The sequence below is a fragment of the Trachypithecus francoisi genome, unplaced genomic scaffold, assembly GCF_009764315.1.
Source record: "Trachypithecus francoisi isolate TF-2019V2 unplaced genomic scaffold, Tfra_2.0 Lachesis_group0, whole genome shotgun sequence".
Lineage (NCBI taxonomy): Eukaryota > Metazoa > Chordata > Mammalia > Primates > Cercopithecidae > Trachypithecus > Trachypithecus francoisi.
The window spans coordinates 119,505,798-119,525,315 of record NW_022681453.1 but is presented as its reverse complement, the minus strand read 5'-3'; the positions used below and the strand labels follow the sequence as shown (position 1 = coordinate 119,525,315).

The window sequence follows — 19,518 nt, the reverse complement described above, 5'->3', positions numbered from 1 at the left end:
TATCATCCTCTGAAATTCAGTTTCAGAGATTATATTCTACTCATCATAAAAATAGTAAAAGGAATAAAACTCGGTCTCTGCTACCTTACTGGAACCGATCTGTATAAACGGAATCATAGCTATTTACATTAGTAAAGTGACAGGCCAGATTGAAACGTGTTTCTTTTCTTAGAGATTTTAGAACACATTTCAATACCAATAAAATTTCCTATCAAATAAACTACACATTAAGTATGTCTCTAGTTCATTCGTAGTAGGGTTTTCTCAGTTGCCTTTACCCAATAAAGAGTTTAGAAGTTTGGATGTACATATTTAAAAAATGACGTACGACTATGTTAGGATGCCAAGGTTTAAAGCACTAGGGGAGACCTCCTGCCTCCTAGCATCATGCTTTCCATGCTGATTCTTCAGTGCTAGTGTACAGAGCTGTGCTGTCCTTCCAGGAGCCACTAGCCACATGTGGCTACGAAACCCCTGAAACATAGCCAGTCTGAAATGCAGCCAGCTTTGTAAGTATAAGGTACATCCCACATTTTTAATACTTAGTACATAAGAAAGAATGAAAATATCTCACTGGTAATTCTTACATTGATTCGCATTCAAATGATAATATTTTGGCATACTGGGTTAAAATACACTATTAAAATTTTTAAGCATGGAAGAAATATTTCCAATTTTTAAAAGTTAACAAATCACATACCAGCTTCATAAATAAGTCATTCACCCCATTAAATCAAAATAACTTACTGCTAATGATGATGTGCTAGAAAGACGACTCATTACATGCTTATCATTGCTGGAAGGACTTCTTCCCTCCACTGAGCCGTGGGATGTCATAAGAGCCCTTCGAAGAGCTCTTTTTGGAGTTTTGGAGAAAGAGAATGCTCTTGTAACCTAGAGTTTAAGAGTTACAATTACTTAAATCAAGACAAATTTAATACAGTTGATAAGAATACTGAAACATAAAAAAGCCAAATATATAGCAAAAGTTTTTCCACTGTAGTATGTGGCAAGATTAGAATCTCTTTGGCACAAAGCAGTGAGGAAATGTGTATACTATTTCAACTTTCATTTAGAGAGCACTGAAGTCCAATGGAAGGAGCAGAAAAGAAATCTAGCCTGGGAGAGAAGAAACCTAAGTTCTTGTCTGATTCAGCTAGTCCAGTTGTGATATTTCTAATCCAAAAATCACCTGAACCTCCATTTCTTTATTGAAAGAGTGAAGGAATTCATTTGAATAATAATCTAACATGTTTTTCTTTTATACATCATACATGTTAAATGATAGGAGATACAAAAATTACTAAAATACAAAGCCTCCCTATAAAGGGAAAGAAAACAAAACTTGTAAATCTAGCAGTAGAGATTATGGCTGTAAATCTCTCTTAGAACACTAAAATTCTAGTTCTACTTTTAAAAAGCCTATTATCAACATACTTATGTAATCCTCAACAACTCTGATAAGGTAAGTAAGTTATCTTCATCACGAGAAGAGTAAATATACTTCTAGAGTCAGGAATAGATCCCAGATCCCCTGACTGTCGTCTGCCCTTTGCTGAAAATAACTGTGGCAATATATTTAAGATGAGGGCACACATATTTAAATCTAAAACACCAACAGTACATTTCTACTGCAGGATAGTTCACAGAAGCATCATTATTACAAAATGGGAGGGATAACAAGTTATAGTTACTGTGGCAAAGAAGTCACTGAAGTAAAACTATTGTTTCTGTGGGTCATTTCCTAGAATCGAAGAACAGCTTTGTTCTATAAACTATCTTTATATTGATGTTTGCAGCAATATTATTTGAATATAGTCTGGAAAATATATATTAGAGATATGCTAAATAATAATTTCACTAAAACTCACCTTTTTTGAAGTCTTTTTTATTGCTCTTGATGCTCTACTCAATGTACTGTCCATATCTTTTGTATTTACTTCAAAGGATTCTGGATCAGCAGTATAAATAAGATTCTCCTATTGAAAATTAATACCTTTTGTTATCTTGAAAACACACAACTGTTTCTAAAAATCAAACTTTAAGCATATTTATGTATGGAGTATTTGTAAATGAAGCTACTCAAGATTTTTCATGTGCTTGATATAACTTCTACCCCGAAATGTACTAATTTAAGGATAGTGAAAAATAAGCATTTGGTAAATGAGTAATTCCCTGTAAGGGTCATGGATACCAAAGCAATTGGAAATAGACCTCAAAATAAAATCTAACAACTCTTAAACAAGTTAGAAATTTAGCAGACTTAAACTTAATGCTTAAGTATAAAGTCGGCTACAAAACCAAGACCACAAACACTGTTCCTGACATAAACTCAAATTAAGATTTAGACTTTCTCCTACTTTACCCTTTCGTCCTCAATCAGCATTTGTAAGGATTCTAAATTAGAGGTTCTAAACCTGTGACCAAGAGCCTGTAGGGTGACAATGAACAGAAACTGGGCGCAAAATTTTTTGTGTACATGTGCAAAGGGCATCTTTCTGAAGAGTGGGTTCACAGCTTGTATCACATTCCCAAAGGAATCAAAGACCCCATATAACTACTGTGTACTTCTATGAGGTCAGCCACTGCTGATACGCTGGGGAGGACGGGATGGGGTGGGAGCTGCAGTGAGGTTGGTCAATAGGCACAAAGTTACAGTTAGAAAGAAGAAATAAGTTCTGGTGTTCTATTGCACAATGGTGACTATAGTTAACAATACAGTATTGTATTGTATATTTCAAAATAACCAGAACAGCGGATTTTGAAGGTTCACGCCATAAAGAAATGAGTAAATTAGGTGATGGATACGCTAAATACCCTGATTTGATCAACACACAATGTATACCTGTATCAAAGCATCACATTATACCCCATAAATATGTACAATTATTATGTGTCAATTAAAAATAAATTTTTAAAAAGACCTCATATAGGCCAAGAGCCACTGAACCACTTAAACAGGACAATTAATCTTTAAGTAATTAAAAATATTACTTGCTCAAATTATGGCTGGATTTTCAGAAGAAAGCAAGTTAGACAAAATGATTTTGCATAGTCCTATAACCAATTTGCACTTTAAATTTATAAATCCAGACTATGAATAGGCAAATTGCCTTGTTACCCTGTCACTATAAAGACTATTTTCCAGCACTATCATTCTGTGGTGACAGAGAAAAAATAACCTTGTGAAAGTTGTTTTTTCTGAAAATTTTTTTCCATTTGCAAAATGTAGAACATATCTAGAATCTAACCCATAGTAATCATAAGGCTAAAACAAAATAATGCATGGAAGTACTTTGAATGAAATGTTAAGCCTCTTTACCAAGTGTTAAATATTATACTCTACAATTATAATGCTTGATTCAGCTCTCCACCACTGATACACAGACAGCTTTTGTTATTCTAAAGCTTCTCTAATTTTGTCATTTGAACAACCACATCCCCTCTGCCTGCTACAGAACCTCTCTTTCCACTTGATCGATTTGCTAAATAACTCTAGGTTGCTTATCTTGTACAAATCAGGTAACAGTACTTGTAAATGTCAATATCTTTTCAATTTATGTTACTTTTTGAGTTAAGAAAAATTTAGAAAACATGAATTACCCATAACTCTCTTAATCAATTACCATCTACACTTTGGTATATTTCTTAGAGATATTTTTCTACATGTATAAAATGTTTCTTCATAACAAAACTGGAATATTATTGTTTTGTACCTTATGTTTTTCAATTAGCTGTAATTTTTTTGTCTCAAAGGATTTACTCTTAATGAAGACCTGACAAATCTCCTCTGATTATATCACAATTAATTTAATCATTCCACTATTTTTGAGCATTTAGAGTGCAGTAATGGGGAATTACTGTGTAATGGGTCCACAGTTCCAGTTTAGGAAGATGAAAAAGCTCGAAAAACAGATGGTGGTGATATTGCACAACAGTTTGAATATACTTAATGCCAATAAACTATACGCTTAAAAATGGTTAAAACCGGTAAATTTTATGTTATGTATATTCTACCACGATAAAAAAAGAAATACATGAAACTATATGTCTTTGTATATGAAAATATTAAACCACATGTTGGTAATTTTCTAAACTAGAACACTAGAGGTAGAAAAGCAGAATATGAAAAGTTCCTGATGGAAAAAGGGTATACTTCTTCAACCTATACTCTCATTGTCAGAACAGGAAAGAATCTATCTTGCCTCACTAGCTCTCAATGGTCTCCTTCGGTTTTTTTTTTACAATTTGGTTTGTAAAAACAATGAATATAATGCTATCTTTATCCATATTGCTTTAAGTTTAAAGCAATTAGTTGCGTATATATTTTTTGCATGTTTTACAGATATTTTATATCAAATTTTATTGGAAAAGAGGCCTTCATTTCCTACACTTTCTAACTGGCTACTGCCAGCATAAAGGAAAACTCTTGATACATATGTATTTACATTTTATTTGGCTGCTTTACTAAGCTCTGTTACAAATTCTAATAGTGTTCAGTTGGTTCTTGACAATTATCTAGGTAATCATTTGTAAAACAACTGAATATTTGATACCTTACGTCAATCTAGAAGAAACAAAGCACTGAGGAATGTGACTTAAGCTCTGCCACACATATCTGAAAGGTTTTACACTACTAGGATTTCCTATATCTCATGGTAGAGGGATGACATTTCCTATACTACTGTATATATGGATAAGCTCAATTGTATCCTTACTTTTATGAATTTAATTCTGCTTTGACTGCATTCCATTTTTATTTCAATTTTATCTCATGCAATCAACAGATATATACTGAAAACCTACTATTTGATAGAATTTTTTATGTCCATAAGATACAGAGGCAAATTCAGAAAAAGAATGTTTTGACATTTAAATACATTTTCCTTAAAGAAATAAGTGATATGGTAATTACCCTGATTCGGTCATTATACGATGTACACATGCAACAAAACATAACACTGTACCCCAATATATGTATAATTATGTAATTATAAATAAAATCAATTAAAAATCAAAATAAGCACAGTTTTCTGTTAATGTTTTATTTTTAAACTATAAAGTAACTTATCAATGCTTCTTTCAATTGGTAAACTTATGACTTTTTTTTTTAACTGAAAGCTGAAAGATCTAGTAAAATTAGCTGGAAAATAATTTAAAACAGTGATAATTTATTAACTGACTGGTTACAAAATAACACACATACCAAAGAGTCACCTATTCACAAAACAGCTTAGAAACAGGTAAAATATCCATTTATGACTGCATTCTAAAGAGAAAATTACTTAGGAATCAATCTAATAAATACATTTTTGGCCAGGCGTGGTGGCTCACACACCTGTAATCCCAGCACTTTGATAGGCCCCCAGGTGGGCAGATCACTTGAAGCCAGGAATTCAAGACCAGCCTGGCTGGCCAACATGGTGAAATGCTGTCTCCACTAAAAATACAAAAATTAGCCAGGCACGGTCGTGCACATCTGCAATCCCAGCTACTCAAGAGGCTGAGGCATGAGAATCACTTGAACCTGGAGGCAGAGGTTGCGGTGAGCCAAGACTGCACCACCGCACTCCAGCTTTGGTAACAGAGACTCTATCTTTAAAAAAAAAAGAAAGAAAAAGAAAAAGAAAAAGAAATTCATTTCTGAAGAATGTATATATGTCTCTGCTTATATTTCTGGAAAGTATCAAAAGTCATACCCCTGGAAAGACAGATTAGCCAGACAGGGGTATGAGACATACTTTACTGCAGTATACTATTGCATATTTGACTTTTTTTCTTATATGCAAATATTATCTTTCAATTTAATAGATGGTAAAAATCATAGCATGACTATTAAACTAAACATTGGTAACTTACTCTTTGAATGCTTAGATGCAAAATGTATCCATTTTCATATGTAATGCAACTAAACTCCAAGTGTGTTTAATTTTGCTGAAATGCTCTTTATAATGAAGTTCCCTGAAATTTAAATCCTTAGCAAATGCTAATAAAGGAGCTTCTCATTTTTTTCCATTGTTATCTTAACTATGACTAAGTATTAATAACCACCGATGAACTAAAAATGAAACCAGTGGCTTCATATTTTCTCTCAATGAACTAACAAACTGCTTCTGACTTAGGGGAGTGGAAGATAGATACAAGATTTTTTACCTTTCTAGAAGATTCTGGATTCAGAATGACTGAAAGGGTGAACATATTGCTAGTTCACTAGTGGCTTAGAATATAATATATTATTTTTGCTAAGATATAAATATGAAGTACTTCCTTTAGTGCTTTCCGCACAGAGGAAGGTAGATAGGGTAAATCACAGGCAAAAGTACAAAGTCGGGGAAACTTATCTTCAGTAGTCCTAGGTTTATTTGTTATTCATTCTTTCTCAATAATTATCATTCTGTCTTTAAAAACAAAAAACGAAGAGAAAAAACTTTATGCTTTTTAGTCTATTTCTAATTCTAAAATATAATACATACTAGGACAAGTACGAAAAAATAAAATAAAATAAAAGTGAAATTGATAGATTAGCCAAAACTCATTTTTATTTTTATTTACTTTTAAGCTCTGCTGGACTTGAGAACACACATTTTTAATAAATACTTACTATAATTCCAAAAACATTTTATGACTTATTCAAAGTATGTTAAGCATTAAAGAAGCTTTGGAAGGGCAGGAGTTTTTCAATCAACTCCAAATTCACATGAACCTGAAGACAGACCTGCTGAGTTCAATATTAAAAAGTAGTAGTCAGTCTCTCCCACTGAGATATATAATATTAATTTCAGGAGAAACTGAGCCTCAGCTACAGATTTTGAAATCCTATTCTCGGGTGTTAATTCACAGGAAATTTTCTAGCATTTCACACTTTAAGCCAATTAACCTGTCTACTTGTGAGTTATCAGATACTTCTCTCCTTTGCCTAAGCTCTCCTCTTACCCTCGTCTTCAAACCCCCAGATCCTACCTACTATCACATGTCCCCTCCCTTTAGCCTGTGCCTCAGTGTTTTCCTCAAACTCTGTAATCATGCCTATAGCTTAGAGCTTCTGATTTGGCCAAATTAAAGTGGTACCAATAACAGACACTTATACTAACAACTTTACTAGGTATGCCTAATAAATGGAAGAATAATTATAGCTTTAAATACAAATCATATTAACTTCATTATAAATATTATTGGCATACAAGCACAAACTTTTAATATATGTCCACTCGTTGGTCTATTTCTCATGCAGTTAGAAATTCTACTTACAAGTTTAAAAACTTAGAATGAAGATTGCAACTCTTAAGTAGCCAATGGTGATTTACTTGACCAAGATGTAGGATAAGTTTTGCAAATTTCAAATAAATATAAAGTTAGCAGCAAAAGTACTAAATTGTAGCACATGGCATTTAATTATCAAGTTACTTTTAAACTAACCAAACTTTGGGAAAGGGTATCATTGCTTAAATTTATTTATTAATAAAAGTATACTTCTGACATTAGAGGTTAGAAATTGTAATGGCCTCCACAAAGCTACCAGCTTATCTTAGGCAATATATGAATGTTAGAGTACGGACCATGCAATTAAAGGTTACATGTTGGCAAAAGACCAAAAATACATACATAAGGATTCTGAGACATAAGATCTTCAATAGATTTAAACTTTAATCTTTAGATTCTGAAATGACAAAATATGGGACATGACGTCCATGGGGAGAAAAACTATTAAGATGGTTTGACCAAGAATCAGTCAGTCATGCTCTTGGCCTTAGATTCAAACTTAATGGTATCAGACTAAGTTTTCTTTCACCCTGATAAATTTAACTCTTACATCATTAATGAGTGAACATGACAAATGAAATAGTATAGAATAAAATAACTGTGCTTATTTTACTCTTTTAATTAAGAAAGCTCAAACTACTTAGGGTACCAAAAATATATATATACAGGGTACCAAAAACAAAAACTACTAATTCAAAGAATCAGAGACTTTTTTATCTTTTTACATCTTGTGTGTGTGTGTGTGCGTGTGTGTGTATTTACATCTTGTGTGTATACGTATATATAGGTACACATATAGGTATAACGTGGTTTATAAAGTAAGTATTCATTGATGAAAACCTCCTTCCAAAGTGTTTAGAACAATTATCAGAATTTTTGTTTGTGTGTGTGTGTTTTTTTAGATTTCTATGGACCAAGAATATGTTCTCATAAATAAAAAATTGTTATATATATAAATATTTAAATAAATAATATACATAAAATTATAAACATATATATCATATATAATATAAATTTAAAATATATATGTATACACACACATATATATACGTACACACACACATACACATCTTCACATGGAAAATTCTCAGGCTTTATAAAAATTTACTATATGTAGAATTTTAAACGCAGGAAAGGGCTCAACTGAAGTCACCGAGTATCTGAATTTACAAATGTATTTCTTAAGAACAAAATTTCAATAGACTGAAAGAATTTTGTGGTGCAAGGATAAGTCAGAACATAGTTAAACATCTGCTGCCATCTTGTGGCTAATTTTACTTACGAATTTCTTCCATAATAAAGAAAGAAAATTTATTTATTTATATTTCAGTTCTAGTATTATTAGCTATCATGTGGCTAGTAATTCAACAGATATAAGAAAAAATTTCTGTTAATGTTACATTTCAGTATTAGGGTTATAAGTCTGGAAATGACTCTATAAGCTATCTAGTCTGACATTCTGTAAGAGCAGGAGTAATTTCTGCAATAAGGAATTACTACAGGTAAAGAAAACCATTTTATATACGGATACCTAGAAAAAATGGATGGATACCTACAAAACAAATCTTATAATGAGCAGTTTTGAAAGATTTATAACAAAAGTGGTCTCCATCATTTTTCTAGCTAGCATTCTATTGTATGTGCTAGCATTGTATTTCCCCCTCTGAATCTTTTGTGCAACGATTTTTTATTTATAAGAACATATTCTTGGTGCATAGAAATCTAAAAAAACACACACACACAAAGTCTAATAATTGTTCTAAACACTTTGGAAGGAGGTTTTCATCAATGAATACTTACTTTATAAACCACATTATACCTTAATGTCTTCCAAGGTTTCACACTTAACTGTGATTACATGTTTCATTCCCACAGAAACACCCAATGCAATCTCAGTTACAGTACTATTGTACTGAAAAGGGTCATCTATTGTATCAGCACATTCCTTTCAATCTATGTCATTTGTGCAAAGAGTAAGAGGTCTATATCTGTCTATCACATGTCTCTCTCATATATAAAGAAGAAGCCAAATTATCTTTTAGGGACCTAGATTTCATCCAGGGATACCTGATTTCAGGCAAGTCATTTAACTTCAATATTTTGATTCTCTCATCTATTTTCAATCTGTATAGTATAATGATAATTACATATTTATGATAGCATTTGATTTTAAGAGGTTCACGTGAGAAAAACAGATTGGCAATATGTTATTAGCTATCTATTGCTTTCAATAAGATTTTTTTTTGGCCAGACACGGTGGCTCACGCCTGTAATCCCAGCACTTTGGGAGGCCAAGGTGGGCAGACTGCCTGAGCTCAGGAGTTCAAGACCAGCCTGGGCAACACAGTGAAACCCCATCTCTACTAAAATACAAAAAATTAGCAGGGCGTGGAGGCATGCACCTGTAGTCCCAGCTACTCAGAAGGCTAAGGCAGGAGAATCACTTGAATCCAGGAGGCAGAGGGTGCAGTGAGCCGAGATCATGCCACTACACACTCCAGCCTAAGCAAGAGTGAGACTGTCTCCAAAAAACAAACAAACAAAAATCAAAATAGTCTTTAATTTTTAGCCATGTCTAAGAGTACCAATGAAAAATCACAGGGTACATTACAAGAAGTCCCAAAATCTTCACTGAATCAGAGCCACAGGAGCTGTGACACTATGAAGGCCTACCTTATGTAAGTCAAAAACTCAAACAATGTTTTCTGTACCTACACTACATAAAATATTTTCTTTTTTTTTTGGAGACGGAGTCTCGTTCTGTCGCCCAGGCTGGAGTGCAGTGGCCGGATCTCAGCTCACTGCAAGCTCCGCCTCCCGGGTTTATGCCATTCTCCTGCCTCAGTCTCCCGAGTAGCTGGGACTACAGGCGCCCGCCACCTCGCCCGGCTAGTTTTTTGTATTTTTTAGTAGAGACAGGGTTTCACCGTGTTAGCCAGGATGGTCTCGATCTCCTGACCTCGTGATCCGCCCGTCTCGGCCTCCCAAAGTGCTGGGATTACAGGCTTGAGCCACCGTGCCCGGCCTATAAAATATTTTCTAAAACAACTTATTAAATCAGTGTTTTTAATATACACAAAACTAAAACTCTCCATTCATAATAAATAAGTCATTAAAAATGTACATGTTTAGTCTGAGTGCACTGTCATGAAATTGAAACTTTCATTATAATACTGTTTTAAGAACTTACAGCATCTGCTTTACAAATGGTGTTGGCTACATGTCGACACAGCATCTTTAGCCAGTTTTCTTTTGGAAGTTCATCTGATGTCATCTGGAAACTGAGTAGCACATTTGCCTGCTCTGTTGGTGGCCTCACAAGCAAGGCAAAAGCATTATGGCAATCTAGGGTTCCAGAATAACCATAAACATTAAGTGTCACTCCTTGGAAAATGACAGAGATATGCAAGTTTAGTTCCCTCAGAGCAATGAAATTCCAATGAAATGAACTATCTCTTCTCCACTTTCCTCGTCCTCTCTATTTTTAATAAGACAAAGAACATCACCATATTAAGTTGAAGTACTAAAAAGACAATATAGTATACCATGTAAGGAAGTAATGATAATGATAAGTTAATGACATTAATTAAACAGTATTTTCCACATCATTTAATATTTTCTATAAAAATATTAAAAGTGTTACAAAAGGTGCACGACCAAGATGCTAAAATACAACCTATTTTAAACAAAGTCTGCCATAATTAAAATCCAAAAGTGAAGATTTATAGAGTCAGCCTTCCACATCTGTGGGTCTGCATCTGTGGATTCAATCAACTGCTGACCGAAAATAGTGGAAAAAATAGTAGAAAATAGACTGTATCTATATTAAACATGTACAGACTTTTTATTCTTGTCATCATTCCCTAAAGAATATAGTATAACAACTGTTTACTCAGCATTTACATTGTGTAGGTACTATAAATAACCTAGAAATGACTTACAGTACATGGGAAGATGTGTATAGGTTACATGCAAACACTATGCAATTTTACATCCAGGACTTGAGCATCCCAGATTTTGGTAACCAAGGTAGGTACAGGAACTATCCCCCATGGATACCAAGGGACAACTATATTATGTAATCTTTAATAAATCCAGAATTTGTCAACTAAGTGAAAAGAGCAGTAAGTTGCTGTTCAAGTTTTCTTTAAGAATCATTTCTTGGCTGGGCGCAGTGGTTCATGCCTGTAATCCCAGCACTTTGCCAGGCCGAAGTGGGCGGATCACTTGAGGTCAGGAGTTTAAGACCAGCCTGGCCAACATGGTGAAACCCCGTCTCTACTAAAATTACAAAAAAATTAGCCAGGCATGACGACACACGCCTGTAATCCCAGCTACTCAGGAGGCTGAGGCAGGAGAATCCTGGCAGGGGCTGCAGTGAACCAAGTTCACGCCACTGCACACCAGCTTGGGTGACAGAGTAAGACTTCATCTCAAAAAACAAACAAAAAACCCCCACAAAAAAACAAAGAAAGAATCATTTCTTACAAAGGAAACAAAAAAAAAGAATAATTTCTCATGAAATGAAACCTTTCATTATTAGAGGAATCAGTAATGGAAAGAGCTAAACATTGTAAAACCATATGCCTAACATCCAAAATATGGCCATGCACATACACCACTGGGTGTCAATTAAATAGATGACACTGTTGTAGGTAGTTATAAATTTTCAGCAATTTCAGGCCTTCACAGAACCTGCTCTGTAACACTACCAAAGTTTAGAGCAAACCATTCCTTAATACACATATGACTCCCTATCAAGTGTACCAGTTACTCTGGGTTTATTTATTGCACTCACATCTATTCCTGATTCGTACCTTAAACCTAGCCCTAAAAATGCAGCTGTTGGCAACAGTGAAAGTGTTAAGATAGGGGGTACAGGTAATAGATTGGTTATTCTGTATTCTGAAGGAAACAAAAAAATAAATTTTGGTGTGGGAACAGGCTAGGCTAGGGTGCTATTTTAATACATAGCCATTTAAAAGTTCTTTGACCTTTAACAGATGAGAGTATCCTATAAGTTGAGATAGTACTTTCATTTGAGAAAATAAAATGTCAGTTCTGTTCCTAGAGATGGATTTGGGATAGAGGTGCAAGAACAATTACTTTAGCAGTCTGACCAACTATATTGAGAGATAATTTACCAATTAAAAAAAGCCAAAATGGAATAAATCAAACTTACAATCAATATAAACTACTTTTATATAACCAAGAATGTATCCGACCAGCATACCTTCTGTCTCTCTTATGTCCAATACCTTCTTAATCTGAGAAAGGGGCATTAGGTGAATATGCTTAAGAGAAGCTGGGGGTCGGGTTTGGCCATGAGGACTCCTAAAAGTGCCAATAACCTTGTGCCGTTTTCTTGCTATCTGATTATAGAAAATAAAAAAGTATCAGTCAATAAAATGAAGAAAAATAAGGACCAAATACTTAAAAACTAAAATAGCACTAATCACATAAATCTATTATAACTCATTTAGTGATTATTCATCACAAAGTTGTTATAAGCAGAGTTACTATGTAACAAAAGTCAGACATGTAATTGTACAGCAGAAATGCTCATGTTTATATAAGGAGTTCAAACGTCAGGAAAACAGGCCAAGGGCTATTTTGCAAAAGGTCCCAGAGGTATGAAAAAACTACAAGCATGATGAGAAGAGATAGAATCAAGGAATGACAGAATCTTAAATAAAAGTCCTAGAATTCAGGAGAAGAGGAATAGTTGGCTAAGCAAAACAATTAAGTGATTTTAAGCTTAATTTTTAAAAAGGAAAAACAATTAAGTGTTAATTTGATGACAAATGCTAGTACATCAGAGTTAAAAAAAAAAAACCCTTAAAATACAGATAAAACATTTAAAAGTTAAATATATCCTTAAATCCAAAATTAGTTGCAGTATAACATAATCTGTCATTAAGAAAAAATAGATGTTATCCATTTTGAATGTTTCTAACACTTATTAAATACAATGATGGTTACAGGTTTTTATCAGGTTAAGAATGTACCATGATTTCCATTCCCAATTCACTAAGAGTTTTATTTTTCCTAAACAAACAAGCTAAAGAACAATAGTTTATTTAAGATTATGTTTCTATTTTATTTTTATTTATTATGAACTCTGAAGTCCAAATTTAATGTTATAAATAAAGCAGTTTTTGTTGAAGTGATTCTAAGACAGGGAGGCTACAACAGATAGAACAAAAAAAATCAACAGATTCAAGAAGGTAGGGAAAATGAGAAGCCAGGGACTTGAGAGCTACAGAAGATGACCAATACCAGAAAGTAAAGTGAATGGCAAGTTAATGAACCAATTACAGAAGACTTCAAGGAATTTGGAGGGGATATAAGATCAAAAATTTAAAGTAAGTCATAGCTCTCAGGAAGAAGGGATGAAAACCAGAATGGATCAGCAAAGAAATAAAGATAACCTAACCTATTAGATGAATAGAGCAAGCTGACTTAGGAACTCCAACAGGAAAAACCTATAAAAGCTTTAAAAGAAGCAAACAACGTATAGAGAAACTATATACAGTAAAACCCCATGATGATGCAAATCCAGATAAAATATAATTGAAAATTGACTCCACCGAGCATCTGTTCTCAACCAGGGCAGGCTAAAGTCCTTTTTATGAGGGAAACAGGTATTTGAGAATTATCTGCCTCATGATTATTTTGACTTTCTCACTTCAGGAGATAGTCAATTGTGTATAGTAGTTTGACTGTCTTTACTTTTGTGCTTTTTGTAACATAATTGACCAAAAAAAAGTATTTTTCATTTAGCCTCATAACGACAAAACTCTGCATTTAACATAAGTGAATTTTTGGTGAGATTTTATTGTACTTGTAACTGTTCTGCACATGAACTGTTCTTTAAGATTCCCTTGTATTTTATAGTATAAATAATAATGTACGTGATATATAAGAAGGCAACACTTTGATAGAAGTAGGAAAGGACAAAAGGAAAGCATATAAGACTTTAAAGAAAAAGGAGGCAGGTGCAATAACTCATGCCTGTAATCCCAACGGTAATCTCAACACTTTGGGAGGCTGAGGTGGGTAAATTGTTTGAGTCCGGGATTTCGAGACCAGCCTAGGCAACATGGCAAAACCAGTCTCTACGAAAACTAATTAGACTGGTGTGGTGGTGGTGTCTATAGTCCCAGCTACTTGGGATGTTGGAATAAGAAAATCACCAGAGCCCAGGAAGTCAAGGCTGCAGTCAGCTGTGATCTTGCCACTGCACTCCAAGCTGGGCAATGACAGTAAGACTCTGTCTAAAAAAAAAAGAGAGAGAAAAAAAAAAAAAAGAAAGAAAAGAAAGGAGAGGAGAGGAGAGAAAAGAAAAAGGAAACTCTTTAATCATTTTGAGGAAGGTAACAGAAAGTTTCCAGTGACAGAAAAGTCAGGAGTCTTCTTATTAATGTCTGTTTAATCAAAATGAACATTTTTCTCTTCTGAGATGAAGGGAAACCACACTTCTTTTTATCCCTCACTACTGTTGTTTAAAAATATGTATTAGAGGGATGAACAAGTTAAAACACACACACATAATTCAATTTCCTTGCAGGGGTAATACAAAAAGAAAATCTAACTTGAATAAGTCAGAATTTTAGAATTAGATTCATTATACCCCATCTGATCCCCTCATTCACTCTAAAACCTGCTGATTTAAGAAGAATCGAGGAATCATAAAGAATTCATAATAGTAAATTATCAAGCTATCTCTCTCTTCAACAAAATACAATCGCATCATTATTGAAAAAAAAATTAGTTAAATTTCAAAAAACTCAGAATTATTTTATAAATCTTGAATAAGTAAACATAGAAACAAGAAGTTATCAGATTTCTTGACCTAAGCATTTATTTGCATGGAAATAAGTTTTCATTTTAACTTAGATTTGAAGTAATGAAAGTTTATACTTCTTAATATTAGACCTTCTTCTAAAGGCATTTTATTAACAGTATTAAATCATCAATTGTCCTCGATTTTTAAAAAAATGATTATTTGAGTTTACTTTAAAATTCTACATTATACTTCAATTAAAGCTTGGTTTTAAATATTCAGGGAAGTTACAAAAATCGGCAGTGTTATTATACTATATGAAGTATATCTTTACCTCTAGGCAATCACTGAAGAGGAAGAGAGTCACTTGTTCTCCTCTGTCACAGGGGTGCTCACCTAGAGAAATTGTTTCAACCCGTTGTATTAAGCTTCGGTGAGAAGATAAAAGATTAGCCTGTATAGGTTGAAAACATTAATAAAAGAGATCACTTGGTATCAAGTAATTTTTAAGAAGTTGTAATTTAAAAGAAAGTAGTGCCAAGATATTATTTATATTGAAACCACAGAAACCTCATTAACAAGAAGGAAAAAATAAAGTAATTATTGCTAAGAATACTTACTGGACATCCATCTACTTCATAAACAACATCAAAAATTTGCTTTTGAGCTTCTGTTTTTCTTTTATCCTCATTAATATGCCTGAAAAAGTGATTTTTAAAACTGTTAAAATAGAACATGAAAACTGCAACAAACACAACTTATGTCACAAGTTGTGTTTGATGTGAATGTCTTAATTTTGATAAGTGAATCAGTTAAAATATTCCTTAAAAGTATCCCATTACATTAAAAAAGTTTCCATGCCTATGGAGCCCAGGATGAGGAAAACAAACAAACAAACAACTTCCAGCCAGGTGCGGTGGCTTGCGCCCATAATCCCAGCCCTTTGGGAGGCCAAGAGGAGTGGATCACTGAGGTCAGGAGTTCGAGACCAGCCTGACCAACATGGTGAAACTCTGTCTCTACTAAAAAATATAAAAATTAGCTGGGTATGGTGGCAGGCACCTATAATCCCAGCTACTCAGCGGCTGAGGCAGGACAATCACTTGAACCCAGGAGGCGGAGGTAGCAGTGAGTCAAGATCGTACCATTCCACTCCAGCCTAGGCAACAAGAGTGAAACTCCATCTCAAAAAAAAAACAAAAACCAAAAAACTTCCATAGACTCCTTCAGAAAAGTATGTTTTACTATTATTCCTTTCTATATTCTTTACTATACAGCCTATGCACTTTATAAAACACATTAAACCTGTACAAAATTAAGACTAATAAAATTTTGAAGTTCTCAGTATAAGTTCAAATAAGGTTTTATGGAACTCTTTCCACGTCATAGGCTAATCATTTCACTGAAACAAAAACTAAGGCTACTGCTCCAGACAAGATAGAATAACAGGGAATGAACTTACTTTTCTGCCTGAAACAACTAAAAAAATCAGTCAAAATATAAAGAAACAAGGGTTCTCAAGACACTTAACATCCATTTCTGTGAAACAGAAACAAGACAAGCCCTACAACTGTCCTGGCTTATAGCCTAGAGAAAGCAAAGAAAGCACAGATAGTGCCTAGCTATATCCCTAAGAGAAAGAAACAAATGTGGGTGTCCAGTGTGATCAGATGCCTAGTTTGAAGGGCAAATTACTGGAAAACTGCTGCACAGAGAGAACTCCCTCTGTTTTCGGAAGGCTTCCTTGTGTACACAGTTCTCAACATGATCACTGCATGTGTGTAAGAAAACTATCCGAGGTTAGGGAAGACATGTTAAAAAATTAGAGGTAACAGTGCTCAGTGCTTATATGGCATGGAACGGTGACATCAATCAGAGTGGAAAACTTCAAGATTAATGTGACATCAGGGTAGAGTACTAAGAAAGGTCTTTCCTCAATAGTGGGGAAAATTAACCCTAGACTAAATACTGTTCTGATTCTGCCCAACAAAGTTTAAGAGCAAGACATGAAAATCAAACTGTTTGCAAGCTACTTAACTACATGCCAGAAGAAATTAAAAAACATTTTTAAGAATATAAAAATATCTAGCTCTCAGAAAAGTAAAACTGATAATGTCTAGAACCCAATAAAATAATACCAGGTATGCACAAACAGGAAAATAAGACTAATGAGAAAAAAAAACACCTGAAACAGAGATGAGTGAATTAGTAAACAATTTAAAGTCATTATACTCATGTCATAAATTCAAAAAACTGCAAGGAGGATTGAACATTTTAAGCAAAAACATGAAAGATATTTTCAAAAGATCTTATTTATTGACCAAATAAAAGTATCATTTTTCATTAGCCTCGTAACAACAAAATTCTGCATTTAACACAAGTGAATTTTTGGTGAGATTTGATTGTATCTGTAACTGTTCTGCACATGAACTGTTCTTCAAGATTTTCTTGCAATTCATATGTACGTGATATATAAGGCGGCAACACTTTGGCAGAAGTAGGAAAGTACAAAAGGAAAGCATGTAAGACTTAAAAGAAAAAGGAAGCAGTGGTCATCATTTCTGATGACCCAAATCAGTCATATAGAGATGGAAGCTACAATGTTTTAGATGAAAAATACACTGGATTAGAATAACAGCAAATTCAACACTACAAAAGAAAAGCTTAGTAAAACTGAAGATAGCAATAATGTTAAAGTCAAAAATAAAATATAAATTTCTAATTTTACTTTTTATCGGGGAAGCAAGAATTATACTTCAGGGCATACATACTGACCAGGTGGTCTTCAAATAATCAAGTCTGTTCTAATAATAAAGAGAAGCTTGGGAGGTTTATTAAAAAGAGAAATGTGATTATGTATTGTTTTTAAAGAAAGTTCACTGACACTAGTAAAGTTTTGGGGAACTGGCAAGCTGAGTGTTGAATGATAGTAGTGCGTAAAACTAGTCACAGAGTCATGGCAGGTTGCTTCAGCAACTATTAGGTAAAACTGAGAGCAGGATTATAGCAGGCCATTTTAAGCCGCTGGGCTTGTGGAAAATTTAATTATTAGAACAGCTGCCATGCGCCCCGAGTGTTTTTCCCCTCTGTCCCTCAACTCTGATTTAGTTGGGTATAACAAGAATGATCCAATTTTGTATAATCAACGCTCACATTTCCCCCTTTGATCAAGATGGTTCTCTGAAAGCAAAGCTAATCAATCATCTTGAAGTTAGGCTTAATTGTCCCTCAGGGCCTGGACAAACCTGTGCCGGTTGTCTCTATCCCACATTGTGGGGAAGATATAGAGGGTCTATGTCAGGGAGCTGGGCCACATTTGAGTATCAAAAAGGACAGAAGGGAAAATTTTCTCAGGGCAGGTTTGCCTGAAGTCCAGCACTGAGCTCCATCTTGTTAGTTCCATAGGTATTAGCAGCCATCTCAAAGTGTTAAGCTAACATTAACCTGTTGGGAGAGTTGGCTTTACAAAGATTAGACAAGTAATAAAAACAAGGCTTAAAAATCATAACAAAAAATAATTAATATAATAAATTTAGTTTGTACAATCATTTTGAAACAGAACACAAGCCTGATGGCAACTAACTAAACAAATCAAAAGACCGTTGTGGGTACTGGATAAGACTAATTGTTGCCATTGAGTAGTATTTTAGAACTGGGTTGAATTAAAGCAAAGAATGCCAATTCTACAGAAGGGACCACCAGTACATTTTGAACAAACAGTTGTGTTATAGATATTGCTAAAGTTACTTAGTGGAATAAAAGGATTTCTTAGGGCAGGTTTTGTCAAGTTACTTATAGCAGTTACTGATTGTGAAATTTAATTACAGTATTATTTTGTCAAGCCAAAAAGACAGGCATCAAGAGGGGTAGGAGTGTCATCATATGGAGTCTTGCCCCATTGTCTTGGGAAAGGCTGTCTACAACATTAAAAAAATGTCAACTTCTTGTCCTGGTTTGCAGTTTGAATGTCTCTGATTAAAGCATAAGATATTTTGGTGAACTTTTTATGTGGCCCATACATCAGGCACAAGACTTGTTTCTTAAAATTTATCTAGTTTCCATTGATAGGGCTTTAGAAACAGTACAGTTCCCATTTTTAGCAATATTATGGAAGACAGTTGGATTGGAGAAACCCGGAAGAATTTAGGATCTAGTCTATAGGTAGATAACAAGAACTCAAAAACAACCAACAGAGCGACAATCTAAAAGGTATATTACAGCTTTTTATTAGAAATATAACTTTTTTTCTACAGTGATCACATATAAATCTCAGATTTTTAAAACCTCTTGAGGCTAGGAAACCAAACCAAGGCAGACTTTATATTTTACTTACAGTCTTAAGGTTCCTGGGTCTGCCAAGAAGTGACAGTTTTTAATTTACTCACTGTAAGGCTAGGAACCTTTGAAGGCAGGCATTTTATGCATATTGTCAAATATGACATTTCAGTCAAAGCCTTGGTAATATAACCTAT

General features: G+C 34.0%; 1 protein-coding gene across 5 annotated transcripts in view; it reads right to left on the bottom strand.

Moving 5' to 3' along the window:
• Positions 1 to 19,518, bottom strand: part of ECT2 (epithelial cell transforming 2) — a 73,672-nt gene that overhangs the window by 4,291 nt on the left and 49,863 nt on the right. For all 5 annotated transcript variants that reach the window (XM_033211724.1, XM_033211727.1, XM_033211725.1 and 2 more), the window contains 6 exons: positions 15,667 to 15,745; positions 15,381 to 15,500; positions 12,494 to 12,632; positions 10,451 to 10,605; positions 1,872 to 1,979; positions 748 to 894 (listed from right to left, as the gene is read on the bottom strand). In XM_033211724.1, the coding sequence (XP_033067615.1) occupies positions 748 to 894; positions 1,872 to 1,979; positions 10,451 to 10,605; positions 12,494 to 12,632; positions 15,381 to 15,500; positions 15,667 to 15,745 (748 nt within the window). The remainder of the gene's footprint in view (positions 1 to 747; positions 895 to 1,871; positions 1,980 to 10,450; positions 10,606 to 12,493; positions 12,633 to 15,380; positions 15,501 to 15,666; positions 15,746 to 19,518) is intronic.